This window comes from Argiope bruennichi, chromosome 8 (assembly GCF_947563725.1).
Source record: "Argiope bruennichi chromosome 8, qqArgBrue1.1, whole genome shotgun sequence".
Taxonomy (NCBI): Eukaryota; Metazoa; Arthropoda; class Arachnida; order Araneae; family Araneidae; genus Argiope; species Argiope bruennichi.
Genome location: NC_079158.1, coordinates 7,528,458 through 7,554,793, shown reverse-complemented (window position 1 = coordinate 7,554,793; position 26,336 = coordinate 7,528,458). Strand labels below are relative to the sequence as shown.

The window sequence follows — 26,336 nt, the reverse complement described above, 5'->3', positions numbered from 1 at the left end:
TTCCGATTGTTGCCATGACAACCATTATCAATAGACGATTTAAATTATTTTTAGGTTAGTTGCATGCTTTTGTAAGTAAATTGTATTTATGTTAGTTATATATTTTTTTGTATATGCTTATAGTTTTAAGCACATCGTTTTTAAGTAGTTTTTTTAAACCTGTTTTAGACCGATTATTTTAAAGATTCATTTTATTTTCTTAGTGTTTGATGCATTTAAAATTAAACATTGTTAATGAATCGATCTGTTCATGAGGAATCTGAGAAAATTTTGTTGACAAATTCTTGAGATATTATATAAATTAAGAAAGATATTCTTTAGTGCCCATAAAGTTTAAACGCTCAGTGATTCTATTATCAGTAATCATATTATTAAAAAAAAATGCTTTGTTTCAGTAAAAAATATTATTATATTAATTGCAGATTAATCATTTACACTTTAATTTAAACCCTAAATTCGACGAGGGGTAACAGAAAATTAGAGAGATGCATATCACGTTATGACTGAAGGCCTTCATAATATTATGAGTGAATTATATGACTATCAAAATTTGAAGTTTTAAAATATATATTTTGCTGAAGAATCTATTAAAGTTGGAATTGCGTAAAATATTTAATGGTACGACCGGAGTTTAATCCCCTGCTTGGCGCAATTTTTAAAAATCGCCAACAACGGCCTTGCGAAATGTTCAAAAGCAAAGGAGCAGATGTTCAATTATAGTGCATAATAAAGATTGCCAGCTTTGGCGCGTTATCGCAACTTGGCGAAGAAGGGGGTTAAACTCCGGCTCAACTTATTTAATTATTAAAATTTAAAACGAACATTAAGATTGGCGAACCGGCTGGTCGCCAAAGGCGGCTAGTCTTTAATAATTAAGAGAAAATGAAAGAAATTGCCTTCTATTAAAATAAGGTAAAAGCCGAATTATTTTTTTGAAAAAAATAATTGCGACAGTATATTTGCATAATTTGCAATATTGATAAAGTCACTTTATTTATTTGAAGTATGCGCAAAATTTTGTCGTAAAAAATTTACATGGATTAGAAATAATCAAAATTTGATTTAGTTTTTCAGTAGCAAAAATGTTTATGTGTTTGAAAGTCTCTATTTAATGAGTCTTGGAAATTTTTTGACACCTGATAAAAATAAGCAAATCCGATTTGTTGGGTTCTTTTTTCGCATAATTGAAGATAAGAAGTTGAGCGATAGAATAACTGTAATCGTGCAGCCATCTAGCGTACAAAAATACGTGCAGAAGCGATGTTGAATATATAGAAATGAATAATTTAATGTGAAGAAAATTTCAAGCATAATAATAAATACCGTTATGCGTTTGAAATTTTTTTTTTAAATCAACACTAAAATAATCACGAGAATTTATAGCAGCAAAAGCAAATTCATATTCATAAATATTCAGCAAAATTTGTCAGATGATAAATAATATTTAAAAAAAGCAGTAATTAAAACTGAACAAAAAAAGCGCTTTCTTGTTTTACGTATGCATCTTTATAATTTATCCTTGATGTAACTTAAGCATTTTGACATGAATATGATATGAAAACTTTAAATTTATGTCCTCTTTTTAGCAGTTAATTTATTCAAAAAATTTGCTTTTTTTACAGACTATAAAATTTCTCTTCCATCAAAATATATATGTCTGGAAACTGAATTTGTTTAATAATACATTTTAAAGATACTTTGAGAGTTTAAAAAGCTCTTGTAATTTAAAAGTTTCTAAGAATATTCAATATTAGTATATACAAAACCAAAAGGAAACTTTTGTTTTGTATCTATAAAAAATTTGCAATCTATAATTTTAAAGAAAGTAAACTAAAAATAGATTTATTGTTTATGCTAAATGCTTAATCTAAAATTACAAAAGGAGATTCAAATTTTCACGATGTTGTTTCTACCTTCAGTTTTTACTTTTATTTCACTCATTTTTTTATTAATGCATAAACAAATAAAAAGTTAAGGCTTTTAAAAAGGATAAAATATTCTATTCAAGAATATTCTCTCAATAATTTCCATATGGAAGGCAATTATTAACAACAATTCTACAATCGCACATATTGTAATGAAGATACGTAACTCTTCTGTAAAAGTTCATTTCAAGCGTCTTCTCTTCAAACTCTTCACCTGAAATGATGTCGCATTTTTAATTCACAGTAGTTGTGATTGCAAGAACCGTACCATCATCAGCAAACAAAGCGCGCTCCTCTAATCATAATCCCCCTCCGCCTGCAAATGATTTCAGAGATCGGTGGACTTTTCCTCGCATCTTTCGTTCCCCGCACGCAATGTCTGAGCAAATCGGGGCTAGCGGGTCACAGCCAACCCCACAAGGTTAATGCCACCGGATCTGCCTTTGGAATTCTGAGGATACGACTCGTTTCTTCAATGCCCCGTTTCTTTCCTTTTAATCATTCTTGTGATTTCTTAGCATTAAGTTGTTTAGATTACAATTTCCCTTTCTGGTAGGAATGGAAAGTATTAGAAATTTTTTGAAATTGATGCTTAGTTTGTCCATTTGCAATTTTATCTGGCACATTTGCTCTACTGGTCAACGAAATAAGAAATCTAATAACCGAATGAAACTTGTTGTCACGCATTTTTTATTGAAAAACATAAAATTAACGATATTCTCTGTAACAATCTAAAAAAAGGAATTATTCGATGATCATACAGACCTTTTAAATTTTCTAAATCTTTTTAAATATTCACAGAAACTTTAATAAATTGAAGAACTGCCTTGAAAAAACTCTAACTGTGATCACATCAATTTTTTTATCTTAATTAAAATTTACGAATACTCTAAGTAATATCAGTCACCCAATAAATACACGAAGAGACTGAAATAATTTAAACCTAATTTGCTTTCCCACCATATTTACACTATTATTTTTTTATATTTCACCGATACTATTTGTTTGCATGAATACCTTATGTTTTTTTTTCTTTATTCAAGATTCTAATTCAACGTGATAATAAATAATCATAATATTCATTAAAAAGGGAAGCTTTTGATTATCATCTTAAGGATTATTAAAGAACTGCGAATGAAAATACGCTCTAATAAATTCTGTTACCATGAGGGATAATTCTAAAATTTTCACTTTCTTCCGATAGATTAGCTACTAAATATTCTAAAAGTGTTGTCTTTCTTAAATTTTTATGTGTTTCAAAGATACATAGAAAATTACATTATAAGAACACAATATTCGACTGATATAAAAAATATAGCGAGAATTTGTAAAAAAAAAAGTCAATGCAAATGCATTAATATTGCATTGAAGAAGTTAGTTCTCTACGAAATGAATACCATTCTTTCCGAAGCGTCGTCAGAAGAACCCATTTTCATCATTCAGTTTCTTTATGTCCAACTTAGTGCGCTCTTAGTTATTTCAGGCTGGCTTACTTTAAAAGTGGGCGTCTTTTAAATAAATTCTTATCGATATTCCTCACATCATTCTTTTTACAGAAAAATAAGAACTTTTTCGACGGATTGAGAGATCTAATGCATAGAAAGGAGTGTAAACTACTTCGTTTCTTCTTCTTCTTCTTTTTTTCATTTTATCATGCCTTTTTTCTTAAATACTACAATAATCATTTATCGTATTTTAAACATACCTAAGTACTCTTCGTTTTGCCGGGCGCAAGCGAAAATTCGTCAAACAACAAGCGAAAAGTCGCCAAATAATTTAGACCTACGTCAACTTGAGTACAACCCTAACGAGAATCATTAAACGTCATTTCCAGTATACTTTTAAAATAAAGCATAAGATATTTATTTCATTGTTGTACAAGTAATTTTTTTGTATATTGATAAAAATAAAAATAAATCATTTTTTTTTTAAATTTTGATAAATACGTCTTTATTTTGAGTCAAAGCCATTTTGCTTTGTTCACTTGTGTAAGTAGTCCTAAAACGCCGCCAAAAAAAAAATTGTTGTTAGATTTCGCTTATTATTTGGTCAATTTTCAATTAAGCCCAGCTAACTGAAAAGTTCCCATATTCGATGTATCTGCAATAAACGAACATCCGTACTATACTTTCTTGTAGTTTTTAAATCAGAGAAGAAAAACAATGTTTTTTTCTTCGCCAAGCACGCCAAATATGTGAAAAGTAGTCAAACTGTCGCTTCTCCTATTCAGTTCTAAGCCATTGGATACAGCTGCAATCAAACATAGCAGTTGTTAGCGGGGATTAAAAAAAGCTAAAAACGGGTATAGCAAAAGAGAAAACAGTCATTCCAACTTTGAAAAATCGTTTTATGTGCAATAAAACGTAAAATAAACAGCAGGAAATGTTTTAATATTTTAGTATATCACTCAAAACTAACCTAAAATGCATTTTGTTAATGAAAACAGAAAAGTGCTTACTTACGAGAGGCGTCAAGGATACACAGAAAAATTAATACATATGTACTGTTTTAATACTGTAATGTATTATGTAATTACAAAAGCATAACTGTAAAACTGCACCTTTTTGAAAAAATCAGTCAAAAAAAAAAAAAAAAAAACTTTGTACGGCAGGGGCGGATAACCCGCCAGCGGATAATCGGGAGTCTACTGTATATTCTAAATTATTATTTATAACTAAAAGCGTGTTTTTATGAAATTTTATTATGAATTTCTTACTTAAAACGCGTCGTAAACAAGTACCGAAATAGCTCAGTTGGGAGAGCGTTAGACTGAAGATCTAAAGGTCCCTGGTTCGATCCCGGGCTTCGGCAATACCCATTATCCTCCGTAGTATAGTGGTCAGTATACCCGCCTGTCACGCTTGGAGACCGGGGTTCGATTCCCCGGCGGGAGAGGAATTTTTAATCCCCCCCTCATTCATTAAACTATGTATATGTGTTTTTATATTTTTTTTAATGAAATAATCTTGTAAAATAGAATAAATGTTTTAAGTAAATTTTATTTATCTTATTTCATTGTTTAATAATTATTTTTTAAAGTTCATTTAATAAATCCATTTAATAAATGAAAAACAAAATTGCATGTCACTTCGAAAATAAACGAAAACAGAATTGCACTTCAAAAACAAAGAGATTCCTGATTCTAATCTGAAGCATCTAAACATGAAATTACTTTAAATTTGATTTGTCTGTTTTGCCTTTGTCTGAATCGATAGCATTAACCTTTGAATTCTGTGCGCAAAGAGTTTTAACTCCACTCACTTAACATAAAGAATGACAGCCACATGCCTTGCATCCGGTATAGCGCTGATTAACACTGATTGTAAAAATGCGACCAGTGTTTTGAAAAAAATATTTCAACCAAAATAATCTTTTTTTTTTTTTTGCCTACTTTAACTAGAATTATAAAATTATTCACAACCTTGCTATATGTTTTGCACGTGGATATATGAGCAATTAAAACTAATTTTGAAAAATGCATTAAAATGAAAAAAAAAAAATTATAGGAAATAAAAATGCCTTTTTTTTAATTTTGCAGTTCTTTGCATTTTTTCAACATTTTGAAATTTAAAGAGTTTATATTTGTGCAACAATATACTCTGATGTTATCGAAGGAAAGTGTTAGAATTTTGATTAATTTTAACTTATTACTTCAAAAATCTAAATAAAATTCTGGAAAACGATTTGTTTGTGAAAACTTACTGCCAAATGTGACAACTCTAAGTATTTTAAACGATGCAGATTTGCAGAGGCAGTTTGCAGAAAATGCCAGTCTCAGAACATTGTCATATTGATAATTCCATGTCCTCCGAGCGATGTTAATATTTACTGAGACATTAGTGAAAATGAGGAGCGAAAAAATCTTATAATGTCACCGGCAGATCTCATTATCTCTAAACAATTGCATGTGTTATTCAAGTAATCATAACTGCAAATATAGCAATATATAGCATTTTAACATATTATTATTTTAGATGTATATATATATATATAGAGAGAGAGAGAGACATTTGTAAGGCAAAAAGAATTGAACTCGGAATAAAAGTAAATATCCTTTGTGAATGAAAAGTAACTTTTACAAGACTCTAACCTCAAAAATGCTGCGCCTTTAAGAAAAATTCTTTTCAAAAAAAATATTATTCCTCATTTTCTTAAATATATATTCTAATATATTTTGAATATGAATTCTATTTTTAAGAACGAGTTTTTGTTTCCAAACGAGTTTTCGATATCTTTTTTCAAGTCCTTATTTCCCTATTCAAATTTTGAAGTCAAAATGTTCCTGTGACTTTTGTTGCCGCTTATGACTTCTTTTTTCAGTCTGCGCCGTCTGTGTTTAATTGAGGAAGTAAATCACAAATATAATGTTTTCATTTTTATATCTACATGAAATCTTATAGCAAGTTTCTAAAAATGACGTAGTAGCAAAATTTTTCAGTTTATGATTATATGTTATAGAACATAAATCCTTATCTTTACGAAACGTCCATTTGTGGCGAAAATTTCTACTAATATTTATTTTGTTTGCAATCACATGATAATGATAACATAAAATATTGATAAATAAGCAAATACAAATATCTTTACAAAAGATATATATTGCTTACGGATATTCTTTTTTAATAATGTAGTTTTTCTTTTTTGTTACAAGGCAGGAGCGTGATGCAATTTCGGGTGGATGATCGGCTCCTCTATAAAAATGCGTGGCAACAAATAAAAGAGCTGCGACGTCTTCAAATCAGAAGCCTGTCGAATGATCAGGCTAGAGGCGTTTGGGCGAAGCCAGTTGTAGTTATGAATGGAATAATATGTTATTGAATGTACAGCGCATTAAAAAAAATGTGAAAGAAAGCTAGAATCAAATTTAAAATTTGCAGGCATCGTAATACGATCGCAATGAAAGATAACTATAACTTTCAGAAGTTGTAATTTAACTGAATTTTTCAATTTATTTGTTCCATCTCAAAAAAAAAAAAAAAACATGAAACATTTAAGTAAAACATATTATTTTATATTTAAAAATAATAGTTCTGTGCTTTGTAAACGTTTTTACTTTTTAGAAAAAAAAGTTTCGGAAAGTTTCCCCCCCCCCTTGTTTAAATATTTCAAATGTTTTTTTCGGACAAAGATTAGTAAATTAAAAACAAGCAATGAATATAAAAAAAGTAAAGAAATCAGATATTCTGAATTTACAACATAAAATATGTTAAACATATGTTAAAGTATGTTTATAATGTTAAACATCTTTTAACAACTATAAACAACGATTGTTAAACATAAATCTAATCTAATATTATTATTTAAAACCATTAAAAATATTTTAGTTTTTATCATACTTCCGACATTCATTTGATTCTTTTAAATTAGAAAATACGAAAATAAGGCGAAAAAAATTCTAAATGATATTGAGGAAATGTCTAACTTCTTCTTCTTCTCTTGTTTTATTTCTTTAGTTTGCATTGCAATAGTTTACGATTAGAAGAGTTTTAAAGGCGCTGGGCAATGCCGTAAGTTAAGTAAATCTCTTAACACTTGTTAAGCACTGAAATCTTTTCGTAAAACTTCAAGGCGTTTATTAATCTATTAATGAAGAGCCGTCAGAATGTAAATTCATTTTGTAATCGCATGATATCGGGGTTCCACCAATGCATGCCGATTTTGTGGCCCAATGTTATTTTTCGTAGAAATCTGAAATGCTTGCCTTTCCGATTTCCGGTCAACTTAATCAATGTGACTCAATTCGTAGAAAAGAATGGAGGTTTGATTTCTTCCTTTGACCGACTGAAACAAAAATTTCAAGCACATTTTCAATTTTGATGACAGAATCATGTACTAACATTCTTGTTCGTGGTGCATTGTTTATTTTGGCTCTTGCGCTTATGAAGAGACAGAGTGAAAACAATCGACAACTGACGAATGTTGTTCAAAAAATACAAGCTGACAATTTTAATGAGAAAAGCGTAAGTGAAATTTCACCAACTTCAGTTTTAGCATTTTCAGTTATCGTGCTCACAGGGGTCATTCACAGGGCGGTTTAAGAATCCTTTGAAACAGTGAAATTAGCTTAAATTCCATTTCGACAATAAAAATAATTTTTACAAATTGTTTAAAAAATTTTTTGGAAGAATTTGTCAATGGAAAAATTGCACGAAAATTAAATTTTTATTATTCGAAAGCTAATATTATTATTAGCTTTCCAATTATTAGCTATTATTAACTAATATTATTTTACCTTATTATATTATAAAGTAATATAAAAATGGCTTTTGGACAAAAATAGGCACCGAAATGAATGAGGGAAAACTTTTAAATGTCGGTTAATTTTAACTAATTTACAATTTAATTATAATTTCGGGAAAACCTTTCTTAGTGTATATCTACTACCATGATCATGGACCATGATGTGCCGTGTACAACATTGCATTATACTAATTATATTTTTCATGCAATTTACAGGAAGTCTTCTAGCTTAAAAACATTATTACGCTTTTAAAAAAATGCATTGAAAAACGTGTTGATAGTTTCCTTTCTGCATCTAAGCAATACTTCTTTTCAGCAGTCTGTATTGTAATATTTTCTTTCACTTCATAATTAATCAATCACCAACGCATTCTTAGAAGAATTGAAAATTTCCCTTTCTTACAAAGCGCACTCCATCTAAATCAGATCATACTATTTTTAAACTTTCGCCACTTCCTTCTGGACCTTCATAGAGTTCCATTTTTTTTCCCCTCGCAAGCTGTCAAATAATAAAATACTTTAAAAAAGAAAAAATGAAAAAAAAAAAAAATCTTGAAACTGAACGCGTTCAGCAGGAGTTATTCATTCTCCCCTATTGATTTTTTTTTCTGTAGAGAAAAGTCAATAAAAATAACTGTTTTTGTGTGTTTATTTCGGTTAATAACCTCAACTGCACAGAAAAAGCATCTACCTTTCAACTCCCCGAACAGCGTGGACGAGTTTTTGAAAAAGTAGGTCTGTGACCAGCTTGGGGGCCTGCAATGGAAAACGATTTGAGAGGAAAGACGATTCATTTTCCACTTTACTTTGGGCCGCAAGGTCAAACCCCAAGTTCCATTTTCGTGCGTTTCAGAAGGAAAGTCTCGATTGCATTGCAGGAAATGGAAAAGTGGTGTCCGAACCTCTTCAAAGCACCCAATTAAAAAGAGCTTTCCACCGAGACAGGTATGAGCTATAAATAGAAAAACGGCGTTCAATTGTCTTAATGTTGTAATTGGTTCGTTACGGATCTTTTAATGACTCTCATATTATCGCCAGCGCCCGAAATGTGGATTTATATTTTTGTTTTTACTTTAATACTTTCGAATCTCTGATTGCTTCTTTTTTTTATGCGACATGGTTGAAAAAACAATACCTGAAAATTTAATGAATACTAGTTAAACTTTTAGTATTTTTTTTGGAAATTTTATAAAATCTTTAAATGACTACTACATTTCCTAATGGGTCTTAAAAATTAGAGTCGATGAGCAGACTTATAACATGATGGCTTTCTTTAGTAAATTTATTCTCCATTCTTCAGACTCCCTAGGGCTATTTTGGAATGGCCCTTACAATCTCGAATCCAGGTCAGATAACTGATAGCACGTAAGTCAACTCCCGATTTCCACACAATATCAGACAGAGGCATAAGGGGCAGGAAAATATCCAGGGGGCACAAAATTGCGCTATAATTTGCAAAATTTAATAAAAACTATTCTTTCTTACTTTTTTTATATACGAAGTATAGAGAAAGTATTGTAATTGTCAAAAAATTCGAACTCGAGATTTTGACGAATCTCTGTGCTTTAGATCGAATTCGACACGGACACCACATTTCTGGCATTATACCTGTCTGTGAAAAAAAATAATCCAAAAGCGCTTTGAGCAAGATGGGTGAAATATAGTATACGGTTTTTACATCGAATTTGTAGATTTCTGTCAATTCTGTCAATGAGCAAATTCATTACTGAAGAAATCAATCTGCCCGGCGGCTTGAATATAAGTTAACGCAATAATAACAAAATGAGGACAGATTTAACATCGATAATATAAACATTTGTCAGTTTTTGGGTCAAATCTAACAAGAGATTGAATTTCTGTCTGTTTGCAATTTGAGAAACATATAAACTCGATAACTCAAAAACACAATGACTTTAAAATGACTAAAAACACAATGACTTATAAATTTTGTAATTACATGTGTGTATCAAATTTTTGTTTCAATCGATTGGGGAAAAAAAGCATCTAAAACAGAAATTCGGCTTTCGGATACTATTAACCACATGCCAGGGTTCAATCGCCAAAAAAATTCGCCAAGAATCACTTCATCAATTCAATAAAAATGCTACATTCACACTAGAGGTTCGTATTTCGTGACTCTTCTCCGGGATACTACCTTTATTGTAGAGTATGCGACAAAGTTTCAGGTTTTCACTCCCGCTGGTCATTTACTCTTTTCCTCCAAAACTAAAATAAAACTTCTTAAAAACTAAAATGAAGGTTTTTTTTGTTCTTTAATATTAATATATAATAATGTTCTTTAATTTTAATATTTCTATACATCCAGTTATCTCGTTTAATTTCCAAAACCAAATTCCTCATTAAATTTCTACGCAGGCATAATTTGTGACAATCAAGTCATGAACATTTCAGAAAATACTTTTTTTTATTAATTAGCAAAATCAAATATATCTTTATAATACAAACAAATCACATGAATAATATTTGATAAACTAGATTGAACACGGACTTAATATAATTCATATTTTTCCTTACGGCCAGACTTACAACACTATGAATTTATAACGCATGTTTGTTTAATAGCGTTATATGAGTTTTACTGCTTTTTATTATGGTATTATTTATCTAGTTTATTATTTGTATATTATAATCTACGACACTAATATAATTCTAATGAACGGACTATTTAAATCGACATTTTTAGTCTTTGATTTCTTTCAAATTAATAGCTCTTCATGAAAGGAATGTGTTTAGTTATTATTTTACTTAAGGCTTATTCAGAAGTGAAATAACGTGAAAGAAATCGTAAATAATTTAACAAAATATTTATATTTTTTAAAATTAATATTCTGTAGAAAACTACCTTCCCAGTTTTTAATATACTGCCGAATGATTAACAAATGAAAAGAAATTTAAAAAATAAAAGGTTCTGGAGATGAATTAAAGTTCAATTTCCCCCCGCTTTTCGAATTTATAAAAATGTCAAAGTACTTTTCTTTTAATGTAACTTCCGAATTCTTCTAATTACTATTAACTATTAACGATACGGAATTTTAGATTAGCTTTCCAGCTTTATGAATAAATATTGCTAATTAGCATTTCAAATATATATATTTGAAGCAACTTGTGAGGCAACATTATCTAGGAAAATTCTAATAGTATCTTTCGTCCAAGATATTTTATTCGGAATCGGAAAGCAACAATAAAAAATGCAATTACTATAACTTGTTCTTCTGGGAATAAGAGAAAAAGAATAATGAAAGCAGCATTTTTTCAAATAGTTTAATTTTTTTAAATTCATGTTTAAATACTCCATTGTTTTACAGTTAACCTTTATTTCTCTTATGTGGATACTAATAATCAAGACTATCAAGGCTGTAATTAAAATAATTTTTACCTGTTTACCAAATTTACCACGAACCTGGAATACTGTGCTGTTTCAATAAAATGAGTTTAAACTTTATTTACATTTGTTACTAAATGCATTAATTATTCAAGAATTTCTCCCGGCGAAATGACGAAGACAAACAAAATTTCATTTTCCTGGTCAACATATGAACATAAAATTAATGTTTATGCTAATTCTTGCGATAACGTAAAAGACTATTTCTTCAAGATTGACTAGGAAAGAAGCTACAATAATATGAGTTATATATTTGAATTTTAAACATTTCAAGAAAATTAAAGCTTTTTTGACACATTTCATGATTATTTTTCTTTAAAATTTTATGTATTTTTAATCTTTTGAACAAGCAATTTAAATATACAGACTAGAAAATTAGGGTTTAGTAATTTCCTATTTTATACTCCTGTGTGCTCTACTTTCGCAATCTTTATTTCATCTTCTTTTCTTTCTTTTTTTTTTTTTTCTTTTGCACTTATGTCGGAAGCTGGCTAACTTAGCGCAGACCACCAATTAACTATCTTCTACTTTAAATATTTTTTAAACAAAAAACTCCCATTTCACGTTTAGGCTGACAAGGAAAAAATTGGATTTTGAATTTTTCTTTCAGGTTGCATACAAAGTAATCTTGCACCAATGTGACAAAGAAAAGATGTTTCCTTTTCAGAACTAGATTGACAGAATGGTTACAGATGAATGAACTCTGAATACGAAATAAAATCTAACCGATTTTTTTAAAATCCTTCATAATGACGAAGTGAAATGACCGTTAGAATGCATGTAATAGCATAATGGCTATTACATGTCATTTAGATTTAAATGTCAGTTAGTTTTCTGTAACCTGATTGCGTGGAGGAAATGCAAAGATGCGAAAGGAGGAAAAGCAGATGCTCTCAGCAAATGTTATTTGCCTTTTCGAAGAAAAGATCATCACCTTTTCAAAATTATTTTTCGCTCGAATCATGTTCACTAGAGATGGTGATCGAATAATGCAAAAATTCTTCATTAATGTCTGGACAGCATAATTTAGGCTTGTCAGTGAAGAATAGGACAATATGATCGATTCAATATCTCTCTTATGTTTATTGAGTATAGGAAAGATGCTTGAATTAGCAGAAGAACAATCTCCCATTCCATCTTAGTACAATTTTGGTAATAAAATGGAACAAAGCAGGAAAAGAGAGAGAGATACTCGCTTAAAAGGGAACTGCGACATAAGAGACACCAAGGACAATAAAAGTAATAATTTTGGCTATATATATAAATGCAGTCAGTATGTGTTTTTTAAATGGTGGAATAATTCTATTTCAAAATCAAAGATGCTTCTAATAGATGAAAAATTATTCGAGATAACTTATTTATTTTTGTTTCATGTGACATATTCTGCTCGCAAAAACATATGAAAAGCGGTGTAGATAGTTACAAATTTAAAAAAAAATCCATGCATTCGATTTTTTTCAAGAATTTAATCTAAAATTTAAAATTATAATCTAAGTGGAAGTTTTTTTTTCTTTTTTCATTTCACATTCATTTTTATTTTCTAAAAAAAATTTTGCATCTTTCTACTAAAAAAGTTAATTGGAATGTATCTCCTTTATGTCAGAAACTTTATTCTTCTCTTTCATTATAACTTCAAAAATCACTCAAATTAAAGACAATCTAAACAATTTTAATATTATTATCATTTTGGAAAGAAATTGAATACTTTAATTCTGAAAATAATAAATTGTAAGATAATAACGGAACACCGAAATTAAATAAATCTTTTCTCATCTCCAGTGTCTTTTTAAATAATTAATTTGAAATTGTAATTTTTTCGTCTAAGAACATCCATTTAAAGTAAACGTTTGAGTTTTTAAAGAATGAACATTGTTTAAAAATTTTTTTAAGGTATTTAAAGAAATTCCATTAGAAAATTTTACCAAAATTTATTTTATCAAATTATTATCAGATCAGCAAATATCCCCATTTATGACGAATACATTTAAATAGAATCATTCAGGAATTTTGTATAAACTACTGAATATATTTCGTTATTTACTTAATATCTCAGAAGAGTTTTTCTCACTTATTGAATTAATTATTCTTTGCACTGTAGTAGAAAATCAAAACTTTAGACTAGTATTGTGATCGTATAAATTTTTATACATCAAACCATAATACAAGAAAAAGCAACAGCGTTTAGAACAAATTATGAAATTCTTCATAACTTCGTATCTTTTATTAAGTAAGGATCTCATTAAATATCAAAAATAGCTTTGAGATAGAACTCAGCTACTTTTATTTGACAAGTTTATTTTTAACAAATCTGGTAACACCAAGGACTAGGTTGGATTATAGATGAAGGGAAATTCAAGAAGAAAGGAATTAATAAACTATTAATAAAAGCAAATTTTCTGTTAGAAAATGGAATAGTAAAAATTATTTCAATCTTTTGCCAATTTTGTAATACTTTTGTCGAACAAAAAACAGAAAAGAAACATGTTACTTTAAACTCACCATTTTTTTAATTATTAAAACTCGGAATATATTGTGGAATGAGCAAATCCCACCTGTTTCGTTAAGTTCCTCATTCTTCCCATTCTGCAATTACCCGCTTCTTCAAGGAAGTCCCGAAATATCTGCTGTCAGCCGCACGCGTCGTCGCTCATAAACGTAATCGAAAGAAACGAATCTTGTTTCTTGCATGCCGGATGTAAAATTTTGACCACATTGTTATTGCTTGCGGAATCATCGGCACTCTTTTTGTTAAAATGCACAATGAGCACCATCTTTCAGCACGTATAATGGCATTATGACTTAAATAGAAACAATTTGATCCAATGATTGTATTTGTTGTTAAAGCATCCCCCCCCCCTAAAGAATTGTTTCACGTCTTAAACAATTTTTGGTGCGAATTTCAAGCGGAACACTTAAGGAAATAACGAAGAATTAAAATCTTTAACAATACACGCGCAGGTATATTTTGCGTGATACACAAATATTTAAAAAAATATATTATTTAATTCATCAAATATTCATAAGGCACTTATTTAATGTTTCATGATCTTTGAAATATTGTCATTTTGGATTAGATGTTCATGAGTATATGAGCATTTAAATCACAAACTATGACTACAAATGTTTGATCTGACTCTCAAGAACTAGGAGTATCCGTATTTTCTAAATTTAATATTTTCAAATGGAAAGGAATCTGCCAAAACTTATAATTCGAAACAAAAATCTTACACTATCGATAGTCCAATTCAAAAAGGCAATAAATCAAAACATTTGATACATTCGAGGTACATTTCGAGAATATTTCTGAACAATTTATGTGTTTAAAACAGCAATTATTCCATATTCAACTAACGTAGCTTATGACTTTAAAACTGGAGAGATATATATAATGTGTTTGTCTGAGCAACAGTAAAGCTCCCTGCCCACTGCTTCTTTTCTTTTCCCTTGAACTAGACTGTATACTAGATTCAATCTATTTGCTGTATTAAAATTAATTATTTTCCTCTCCACTAAAATTTTAACACAAGAATATTTTTGCATCATTTTCTGAGTTCGTGCGAGCTATTGGTATTTCCCACTTCTGTCAAAATCCAGTAGCTGGCGATTTAAACATTTTCTACTTCGCGAGTAGTTCTTTAGTTTTAGTAGATTTTACCACCACTCTACATCATAATTAGTTTAATTATAAATTTATTAGTTTTTGTAATATTTTATTTGGTAAATAAAATTATAGCAATTTTGTTTTAATATATAAAGCCAACAATTCACGATTCATAAAAATTATTCTTTCTATTTCTTTAAATTTTGCAGCTAGCTGAAAAGGAATAAAATGATTTTTCAAAAAATATTTTGGGTTTTATCGTAAGATGCTAGCGACCATAAATGCTTTTGTGGTTACTAGATGAGATAACATTTAAACACTGATTAGCTGTTGGTTAAATTCTGATTGGATGAAAAATGGAATCCATTCAGGATCATTCGATATTTTTTAAATACGTTATGCCTACTTTTTTTTTAAATACATTAGCTCAATTTTAGAATCCAATGTTTATCTTGCAAGAGGAATCAATAAATAAGGAAGTTTTGGAGTTCTAGTCCGAAGCATCGTAGCATGAAAATGTTTTTGGATCATTTCGTTTGTCTTTTATATTATTTTTTTAAAAATGGCCGACTAGTAACTTCTCATTAAAAAATAATTTATTAAACCCTTTTACTTGATTTTATGTGCCTCACGTTTTTGCGATTAAAAGTTTTTAATTATCTTCGTTGTTTCATATTTGTAATTATGGTAATTTACATAAAATTTTTCATTTACTTCATCTTGAACCAGAGATATGAAATTTTATTTAGTTATTGGCTTCTGATGACAGCAGAAAAGTTTAATGACATTATAACTTTTAACAATCAATTAGAGTATTAATTTAGTTAAAACTTGCTTTTACTGAGATGACGCCATCTCACCATCAGTTTGGGGAATGTTTAGATTCCATAACATTTGCAACCTTGAATAATGAAATATATTAAAACAAAAATAATAATAATAAATAAATAAGAAGAAAAATAAAAATATTTCAAACGCTGATATATTAATCTGGTAATAAGTAAAAAATGGTGCTTTTTTTAATTGAGATTGGAGAACATCTATATGAAAGAAATTATTAGGCAGGCATTGGAGCTCAATATAAATCTTATAAAAATTTCAACTAACTCAGGTTAGCATTTAAAAAGGTCAGAATCACATCTTTTAATGTGTTTTTAAATAAATAATATCCACCATTTTTATAGATTTTTTTTATTAAAATGGAAATTATAGAATATTAAAAAGAGATAAGAGCTAACAATTTTTTTTCTAAGAACAGGAATATTGCTAATGCCGACTAGAGTATTAAATATATAACTTATGTACAAATTCGAATATTTATTCTCAGTATCTATTATCTAGAATATTACCTAAACTATTTATCTAGAATATAAATAAAAAGTAATTTTCTTTACAATGCAATTTAATATAACTGTTTAAAATACGTATATAAGTTTAAAGAAAGCATGTTAATTTAGCACAATAGTTTGTATGGCGTTACAATGCCAAAGTGATGTGAGATGTTAAGAATAACAGGAGAAACTCAGCAAGCCAGAAGGAATATCATAAGAAAGAATCACACCAAACATTCATAAGATTAAAATACCTTATAAATATAATTATGATTCGAATTTCTCGAGACCTATTCGATTTGCACCTCAAAATTTTACGATTTTTATTTTAGCCTCAGATTTTTGATTATTGAATTATTTTTCCTCTTTAATATACTGATAAAAGAGTTTGTTTGAAAAAGTTTGTTTTCATATTTATTATTCAGTCTTTGTTATTCTTATGCTAACAGTTTGGAAATCTCTCATACACAACTAAGTATGCTTTCTTACAAATTATTTTATATTCGTAGCAATATTTTCTAACATGGTAATACATCATAAGTAAAAGCGTAGCACTTTTTTTATGTGTGATCCGTTTAATTATTATTTATGATTACATTACTCTTTTGAGCGTTAACTAATCCAAAAATGTAATTACTTTAAATAGAGTTTTAATAGAGTACTCTTTAAATAGAGTACTTTAAGTAGAGAGCATATAATTCATTCTTTACCATTCTGTTTTGCAGGATGGAAGTATGGAATCTCGCAGCGATTACCCTGATATTGATGATCTGAGTGAATTCTTCGATTTCGATCTCGGAACTTCAAGCGAACCTGAAAAGAATCATTACAACAAACCCAAGACATCCCGTAATAAATATTACTATTACTATAAATCAGATGGATCCCGCTACTATGAAAGGTCCAACTTTCCGAAAAAACAAGTGGTTACTCCCGGTTCTCATTACAAACCCCAAGATGATAAGGAGGTGCTAACTGAAACAACAAACGTAGACGATTCTAATTCGACCCTGAGTAAAGCTGTAGTCGGCCAGTATCAGATATCGGTAGTGGATGCCAATAATCCTATCTTTACAAAATTAGGATTGAAAAAGGAAGATTTGGAAAAACTATCCGGATATACTAAACGAAGTATTTCAAATATTTCTATGGTAGGGTCAGATTCGATTCCACCAGCAACCTATGCTGAAAATCCTAGACCAGATTACCCTGAACAAGGATATGCACCCAACCATCAGCATCCTCCCACTCCTAATACTCATTCGTACGAACCGCATAAACACTCACAGTATGACAATGATCGCACTGAGAGACAATACAGACCCAATGAATATTACCCTGCAGATAACCATCAGCCACAAAGAAGCTATGGGCAGGCACCAGGACCAGCGCAACCACCTCCACAAGGCTCCTATGATGCCAAGAGCTACCAGGCTGTCCAAAACTCCGCTCACCAGTATCAGTCTGGGTACAATTATGGACAGCCACCACCACCTTCTCCTCCAGCATATGACCAATATTCTTCTCAAGGTCGCCATCAATATCCTGCTCCAGCTCACAACCAATATTCTGGTCCACCTAGCAATCACTATCCTGCTCCTCCCGGCAATTATGCCCCTAAGCGAAGTTCTGGAGAACCTTGGAGAGCAACGCCAGTCCACACTGATTGGGATGACAAACAGAGCAAGAAACCAGAATCATATCATCAACATGGTCCCTACCCTCCGCATCCCCCACCTGTTTCATATAGCAGTACCCCATCCAATTCAGTTTCCCACTACCCCAAATCAACTTACAGCTCTTCTGACAAACCAGGATATCGTTACGCAACTTATACGAAACCACAAGGTGCTCCAAAACCTTCTTACAGCTCTCCATCAACTTCCAGTGAGTATCACTCCCACAAACCTAGCTATTCATCCTCATCAGGATACTCCTCATCAGCGAAAGCTCCTTCAAGAGCTGGATCTGTTAGTTATCCTGCTCCTTCTCACCACCATCATCATGACACTTACCATGAGCCCTCCAAACCTGGCATTACTATAAGGTTAAAAGCTAAATCTCCATCGCATCACGGAGGAGAAGGAGGAGGTGGACACGGATTGAACATACCTGTTAGCTTAAATCCTTTCGATGTTGTCAAGAAATTGTTACCCTCTCTGAATCCTCTGAACAACAAGAAAGTTACCATTGGTATAACGATTGAGAATAAAAAGGAAAACCACCACGACTACCATTCTTATTAAAGATAATGATAACAATTGTTGAGCAAGTTACTACTACCTTTCACTGTGATACCTTGAAAACTGTTTTCATCCGCAACGAAAATCAACTTTCTGAACTCATATTTTACCTAATAAGAGCTATTTCTTTCGTGTCTGAATATTATTAAAATCACTTTTAATCTTTTGGGTATATTATGTAGACATTAAGGTTGAAGTCTAGAGGAAGTGTTAAGCATCGCCCCTCTACGTAAAGAATAATGAGTTGAATTAGATGCATCTCTGTTAGGAATATGTGAGTTATAGAAAGTTTAATATCAAGGTGACAGTTTAATAGGGTGGTTTGATCTCTAATGTTTTATCAAACCTAAGTCTCGAGCCAGTCAAAATATTTTAGATGTTTATTTTATAGCATATTTTATTATTCATATGGAAAAAAAACGTGAGCGAAATGTTGTCAGATAAATGTTAAACTGTTTGCGAATGAGAGAATTAATTCTTTTTGATTAATTATGACAGCATTTATTAAATTATTATTGCAGATTTCCTCTTCCTGCTGAAAAATGCCATTCATTTTCCGCCGAGATTTTTGTTAACATCACTTAAAATTACACTGAAATTGAAGTTTCCTGTTTATTATATAATTTAAAATTGCATTAGACATCATACTAAATATTAAATACAGTATTTTTATATAAAACCACAACATCTTTGTTTTTAAAAACAAGTATTTGCTTAGGACGTGCCTAGATTCAACTTTCTAAATATTGTTTCAATTGTAAATACATAAGGCGAATAATTCTACAAATTTTATCTATTTATAGAATGTAATCAAAAATAACTTATTTTTCAAATATAAATTAATTGGATGACATCTAAAAGAACCTATAGCAAGAAAATCTCATTATTACTAACGAAATAATTGCTTATATTATTTACTGAATATTTGTGAATGGTTTCGGTTTTTCTGGCAGTTGCACAGTTTGTATAAAAAATGGTATGCTAGGCAAAAGCCTTAGACTTATTTAGGAACATTCTTTTAAAGAAACACACTTTCTTTTCTTGAAACACTCATTTTGAAGATTTTCAAAAGTACTTTTAAGTGATGTTCCAAATCAAGTGGCAATAAAAAAAGTTTGTTGATGTGGTTCTCTAAATTGTTAGAGATTGAATGTTAGAAAATGTTATTGAATTTTCCCTCCATAGTTCCCTTACCCATTTAATTTATTTAATTGTTGAATGCAATGCCGAACCTATAGAAAGTATTTGCAGGATTCTCCTTGATTAGCTCTAATAAAGGCTATGATTGGTCTACCAATCTGGAGAATAAAAATAAATGAGAAAAAAAAATTAAAAACTAACTTTTAGCTAAATTGACATAAAAATTTTTGTTTATTTTTCAACATAACGAAATTAAATTTAGATTCAACTTTAAGTAGGAATAGAAATATTTTCCAATTTTTTAATGAAGACTTAGACGATAGATTCAAGTACTTATAATTTATTTTACGAAAATGCTTACACTGAAGCATAAGTTTAAGCTGTTATATCCTTTTTACTAGTTTTGCTTTGAGTGCCCATATTTGTTCAAATATTGATGTTAAAAAAAATTTAAATTTTGTGAAACTGTATATAATTTGTGTGAATTTCTTGAAATGTTATTGTAGCATTTTTTTGTGTCTTATAATTAATTAAATTTGTTTATATTTTTGCTGTTTTTTTAATGTTTCACTTTTTGTTATCATGTTTTAAGCACAATACAACAGTTAATCATAAAAAAAATGATAAGTATTCATTTGATCACTGCAGAACATAATGTCAAGAACTGAGAAAAATTTAGCTAAATTGACATAAAAATTTGTGTTTGTTTTCCAACATAACGAAATTAAATTTTTTTCTAAATTGAATTAGATATCATGCTGGAAAGAAAGATACAATTAATTTCAAAATGGATTGCGAGATTTTTAATTAACCTATATTTGATAACAGTATCAAATATTTCCCTTTCGATGTGTATAAATTTTAATGCTTTCTTAATTGAGAGAAAATATATGAGTTGTTACAATTTGTTATCTTAATGCTACGATTCAGTCAAATTCATGAAAAATCTTTATAAAATAAAGTGTAAAAAAATGCAGGAATTTAAAGTGAGACAACTTCAATTTATAACTCATTAGATAATTTAAATTCATTTTAAAAGTATGCAATAATTAATTTTAAAAATATGACGAATTTTGTGAAATATCTTAAGTTGTGTACTTTGAAATCGATTCCCAGTTGCAGAACTATGTCTGTTTAATCAATCTATTTTCTAAACAAAAATATTATTTCCAAAATATTTCCAAGATGCATATGAAATTCATTTGAGACAAACTACTTCATTTTTTAAACGTTTCTTGAGTTTAGGAAACCGGTATGGCTGTCTGCAGTGCCGTTATTTGGAAAGTGACTTAAAAAATATATAATTTCACCTGTATGGCTTATAAACATACTTACTCTAAAAACCGTTTTATCTATATCTATATCTATATCTATACTTAAAATAAAGCTCAGTGTGTGTGTGTTGACGCTCTACAGGCCAAACCGTTTGACCTACAGCTACCAAATTTCGCAAATATATACCTTGGAGGTCAGGAATGTGCACTCTTAACTATTTTTTGAATGTTTTATTAGAATTTTAATTAATTAAAATCTAAACGAAATTTTGCCGTTTAAGAACAGATACAACTTCTAGACGTGAATTATATGGGTGATATTGTGACAGAGAGTGGAATTGCATTTGACCAACTTAATGCTTAATTAATTAGCTTAATTTTTTATGAAAATTATCGACATTGTCTTCTGGTCGAAAAATATTTCTGAACATCATATTAAGATTATTATGACTCGGTTTAAAGTAGTATAAATCAATTTTCAAGAAATTCGAAAATTTCCACTTTTTATTTTCTAAATTAAACAATTTAAAAGTATATTCATCTTCAAGCATGATACACTAATATTTGAAATTATTATAAATTAGGATGGATTGCAAACCCACGCTAACTTTCAGGATTTTTGAAATGGGATCACAATATCTTGTGATCAATAACTAGAAACGGAAAAAATCTAGAGCTCTGAAAGAATGTGGTTTACTGATTAATAATTAGTGGATCATCAATTGTTTAAAAAAAAATTCGCAAAACAAAATCTATTTCTTTAGTGAAGTAGTGTAATTGTGGAAGATTTTTTTAAAAATATGTTAGCAGGGACAGAGTTTTGTATAAGTCGACAGTTGCAGCATCACTCTGTTTTGTTCAACGTGTAAGCTTAATAATAAGTTAACTGAATTTTGAAAATAATATTGAGAATCTTCACCAGTTCAGCATAATTTTCTTTTTCACCCTTCGAACTTCAAAGAGAGGGAAGAAAAATATGTACTTCTTTCTCTTAGCAGAGGTTGGAAAAGCTCTGGGTTTCATTCTGTGTTTGGAGAGATACATAGAATTTTTTTCCCACTATGCATTCAGCTTGAGGGGAAACGGTTATGTTAAAATAATAATAATAAAAAAAAACAATCTTACAAATTTCAGAAAGAGCGATTTAACTTTTTCAGCTCAGAAAAATATTTCATATGTCCAAAATTTAAAAATGAATTTGGGAATGAGAAATAATTAAGAATTACATATAAATAAGTACAAAAACATTTTTTTATGCATTTGCATTTATTTTTTGTCCATGAATTTTTAATTGTTAAGTCGCTGCTTTGGAAATTTATATAATAAAAGTAAGAAGTAAGAATAATAATTTTAATAATAATTTTTAATTTTAAAGTTTTAATTAAAATCAATTAAAAATGAGTGATTGCTTTTTAAATATCTTTATTAAAACTTAATTTCAGCAGTATTATCAGATTGCTTTAATTAATTATCAGTTTTCATTTAGTTAATTTCTAAATTATTCGAAATTTAGGAGAAACATTTTGAGAAAGGAGAGAATTTTAGTTTTACAAAACTCCAGTGCTTTTTTCTATAGTTTTAAAAGTTACCTTATACTTATAGTATCACGAGTGGCCACAGTATGTCAAATAAACCATAAATAAACCTTATTCAATCTTCCTTTTATTAGAGATTAGCTAACTAACATCCACGAACTAGTTCTTTCTTTGCTTGGAATTTTCGGTTAATTTTTATCTAAGCGTATGCGATGTGAACTTTTAAGTGAATTTTTTTGAAAAACGTTCAAAAATAATTATATCTTTGAATTTCTGTATAAAAAGTATTGAAAAAAACTTCAATGACACTAAATTACACAGTTAGAGGACAAAAATATTTTACAAATTTGAAAAAAGGATTTTTTTTGGGCTAAAAAGAAAACTGTTTAAACTTTAAGATTTAAAAAAAAAAATTCGGTTTAAAAAATCATTTTTAACGCAGTCATCTTTCCTAAGAAACGAGATACGTTCCCTAATATTCTTCTTATCTCTAACTTATCACTTCTAAAATCAGTACCGTATTTCTGTACAAAGGATCACCAATAAATCATGAACATAATATTGAACATCACAATAAAGTATTCATTGGATAACAATACGGGACGACAATGAAACTATGAAGAATTTACTATTTTTTGACATAACTACCATTCATGCTGATTCTTATGTTCCCTCTGCTGGATCAGTTTGAAAACCCAGATTTCTTAGAACGTCGTCGTCTTCAATTTGAGCCGCTGCTTCATGGGCCGTTTGAGAGGGTTGTCTCTAACCAGAAATCTCTTCTTGGGCCCAAACAGTTACAAACTCGGGGGTTCTGTGTTCCGACTGCCAAATTCCGGGAGCAGTTTTGTCCTGTGAGTGTGGAAATTCGGGGCACCCGCAGTACAGTCCGAGCATGGATTCTTTCTCGTATTAACTTTCTCGTATACAATTTATAGAGAACGCATTATAATTCGAATATTTGTCACCTCCCTGGGTTCAGAAAACAAATTTTTGTCATTATTTCTGTCTGTCAGTCCATCCATCCATCTGTCTATCTGTGACAAAGATAACTCAAAAACGTTTTGAGCTAGACAGAGGAAATTTAGCCGTTGTAAAATTTAGTGTATAATTTTTAGTTGCATAAATTAAGTGAAGTCCATGAGCCACTACCTCATGACTTTACACTGAATTTATAGATTTCTGTTAAATTTTGAGCATTTCATTAAGAGAAAATTTTCTGTCCGGCTGTTCGAATATAAGTTAACACGACTACTACAAACAGAAAAGAGCTAGATAGATAAAATTCGGTACATAAATTGGGCATTTATAGTGCCGACAACTGTCAATTTTTGAGCCAAATACAGCAAGAGATTGACCGTCTATACTTTCAGTAGCACGAAAAGCCATAACTTAGAAACGCAATAATTTAAATATATCAAATTTAGTACGTGATTTTTTTACTACAATTGTTGTTCCGCTTCAAATTTTGATTTCAATCAATGACAAGAAAAGTGTCTAAAAAAATTCACCTTCATTAAAGTGTAAGAGAGAAAATTTTGGAAAAACCACTCTCGCTTATTTCTGCTTGCACCCATGAAGAGGTTTATCAGCGGTTAGAAACTTAAATTTGAAGACTGTCTCAAACAGGCGTCTCTACTCGAAGCCGAGGGCTTTTTATAAGATCTGCATTTTCAAACAGCACAATGAACATAAGCCTCGACATGTCGTAGGTATGTCGAGAAATAGTAAATTCATAATACTTTCATTTCTGCCCCATATTGATATCCATTGTTTTATTGTTATATTCAATATTATGTGAGTTACATATTAAAAACACCCTCGTACTTAAAATAACCTCTTCATCTTTCAACCAAGAGAAAAATTTGAGGCTTTCACATATTCACTGCCGCAGTAAGCCTGTGATTTCTAATTAGATAGCATTTTCTTTACTATCTTTTAAGTACGATAGAGGAGGGTTCATCTAATTAGATTGATGTGAATCAGAGACGAGCCACTCGGCAGCTAACGTGGTAAACACCATTCACATAACATTAAGTGTCATTAAAATTATGTTGAGCTATTCTTGGGACGTACGTCCAGTAGTAGTTTATATAGATTGCACTGCTACATAACTTTTTAAGCTGCTTTTAGTGCTTATTTAAAAAGTCAGAATCATTATAAATATACACCTTGTTTTCTAACTAGATTTTTTTCAGTGTGTCAATTATTTCAGCTTTGAGTTTTTTTTTTTTAAATTTGATAATATTTTTAGGTTGGCAAACTATCTATAAATTTAAAAATGAAAGAAAAAAAACTCCATTTAATTAAAAAGAAATCAAAGTCGTACTCTTATTATGCACAAAACAACAGTCGGTTTTTTAAATTTTTACACATTTTTTTTGTTTTTAAATAAATGATCAAATTTCTTCAAACTCCAGGTAGTGTCACTAGTACATAATCTAAATTTAATTTCATTATTGATTAATTAAAAATCAATTTTTAAAAATTTTAAAATAGTATATTGTTGTCAAGACATACATAATTGCATAGAATTTCAAGACTGTGGGAGAGTGATTTTTTTCCATACCTTGGTCACAGGAAACTTTAACAAAATGTCAGTGCTTTGAAAATATTTTGATATAGAATCCAGGTGCTGCGAAAAAAATATACATTTCATAATTTTTTAAGAATGCATTTATTGGCGGAAATAAAATATAATATAATGTTTCAAATAGGTTTAAATATTTTTTTCTAGTCGAAAGTATATATCTCATTGTTTAAAAAAGCTGTTGAACCTCGAAAACCTGTACAATTAACGTATATAACCAACCAGCAAACGGGAAACAGCTGAGAAGCTCTGTTTCTAAAACCAAAATTAAAAATTCTAGACATGTCTTTGAAAAGCAAGATTGATTTATAAAGCAAAATTGTTCTTGAAACTAAACATAAAATTCTTGTATTTCAAGACCCCAAATAATCTTGATTTTAATTTTACTTTAATCATTGAGAAACTGTCGTGACATTATTTAATGTGAGAAATAAGGGCATTCGTACTTTTTGTGAAATAAAATTCTGACCGATGGACAAACTTTCTCATCCAGTTAGTCATTTAACAAAAGAAGGAAGATTCTGTTTCTATCTTTGATTTATTTATTTGGCCTCTGCCTAAAATAAGGAAAACAACAACAACAAAAAATAATCTTATTTAAATGCTGCATATCGGCATAAGCTTTTATTTTTATGATGCTTAAGCGACACGAAACTTTGCAGATAAAAATGAGAAATGAAGCATAATATTTTAATGGAATTTCTGTATTTTTAATTTTTTTGATTATAACAATACTAAGAGAAATATACTATTCAACTACTAGACACTGATAATCTACAATTTTTAGACTATTCTTATACAGAACCAGCGGGAGTAGTTTCTCCAAAGTTTCCTGCATATTCTATTATAAAGGTATTACTATTCTTAAAAAATGTCTTGCATGTCATTGGCGTATAATGGTTACGAAATATGAACCCTTGACGTGAATTTAACTTTTTTATTGATTCTTTCCTGCGATCCTTGGCGAGTTTTCAGGTGTTTCATCACTGGAATCATGCAGCTAATAATATCCGAAAATCGGATTTGTGTTTCAGACGTATTTTCCCCAGCCGAC

General features: G+C 29.7%; 1 protein-coding gene across 1 annotated transcript in view; it reads left to right on the top strand.

The window, feature by feature from the left end:
• The window catches only part of LOC129981263 (uncharacterized), a 35,176-nt gene extending 14,818 nt beyond the window's left edge, over window positions 1-20,358 (top strand). Inside the window, exon 3 of the mRNA XM_056092033.1 lies at window positions 17,226-20,358. Within this exon, the coding sequence (XP_055948008.1) occupies window positions 17,226-18,746 (1,521 nt within the window). The 3' untranslated portion in view covers window positions 18,747-20,358. The remainder of the gene's footprint in view (window positions 1-17,225) is intronic.
• The last annotated feature ends 5,978 nt before the right edge of the window (window positions 20,359-26,336 follow it).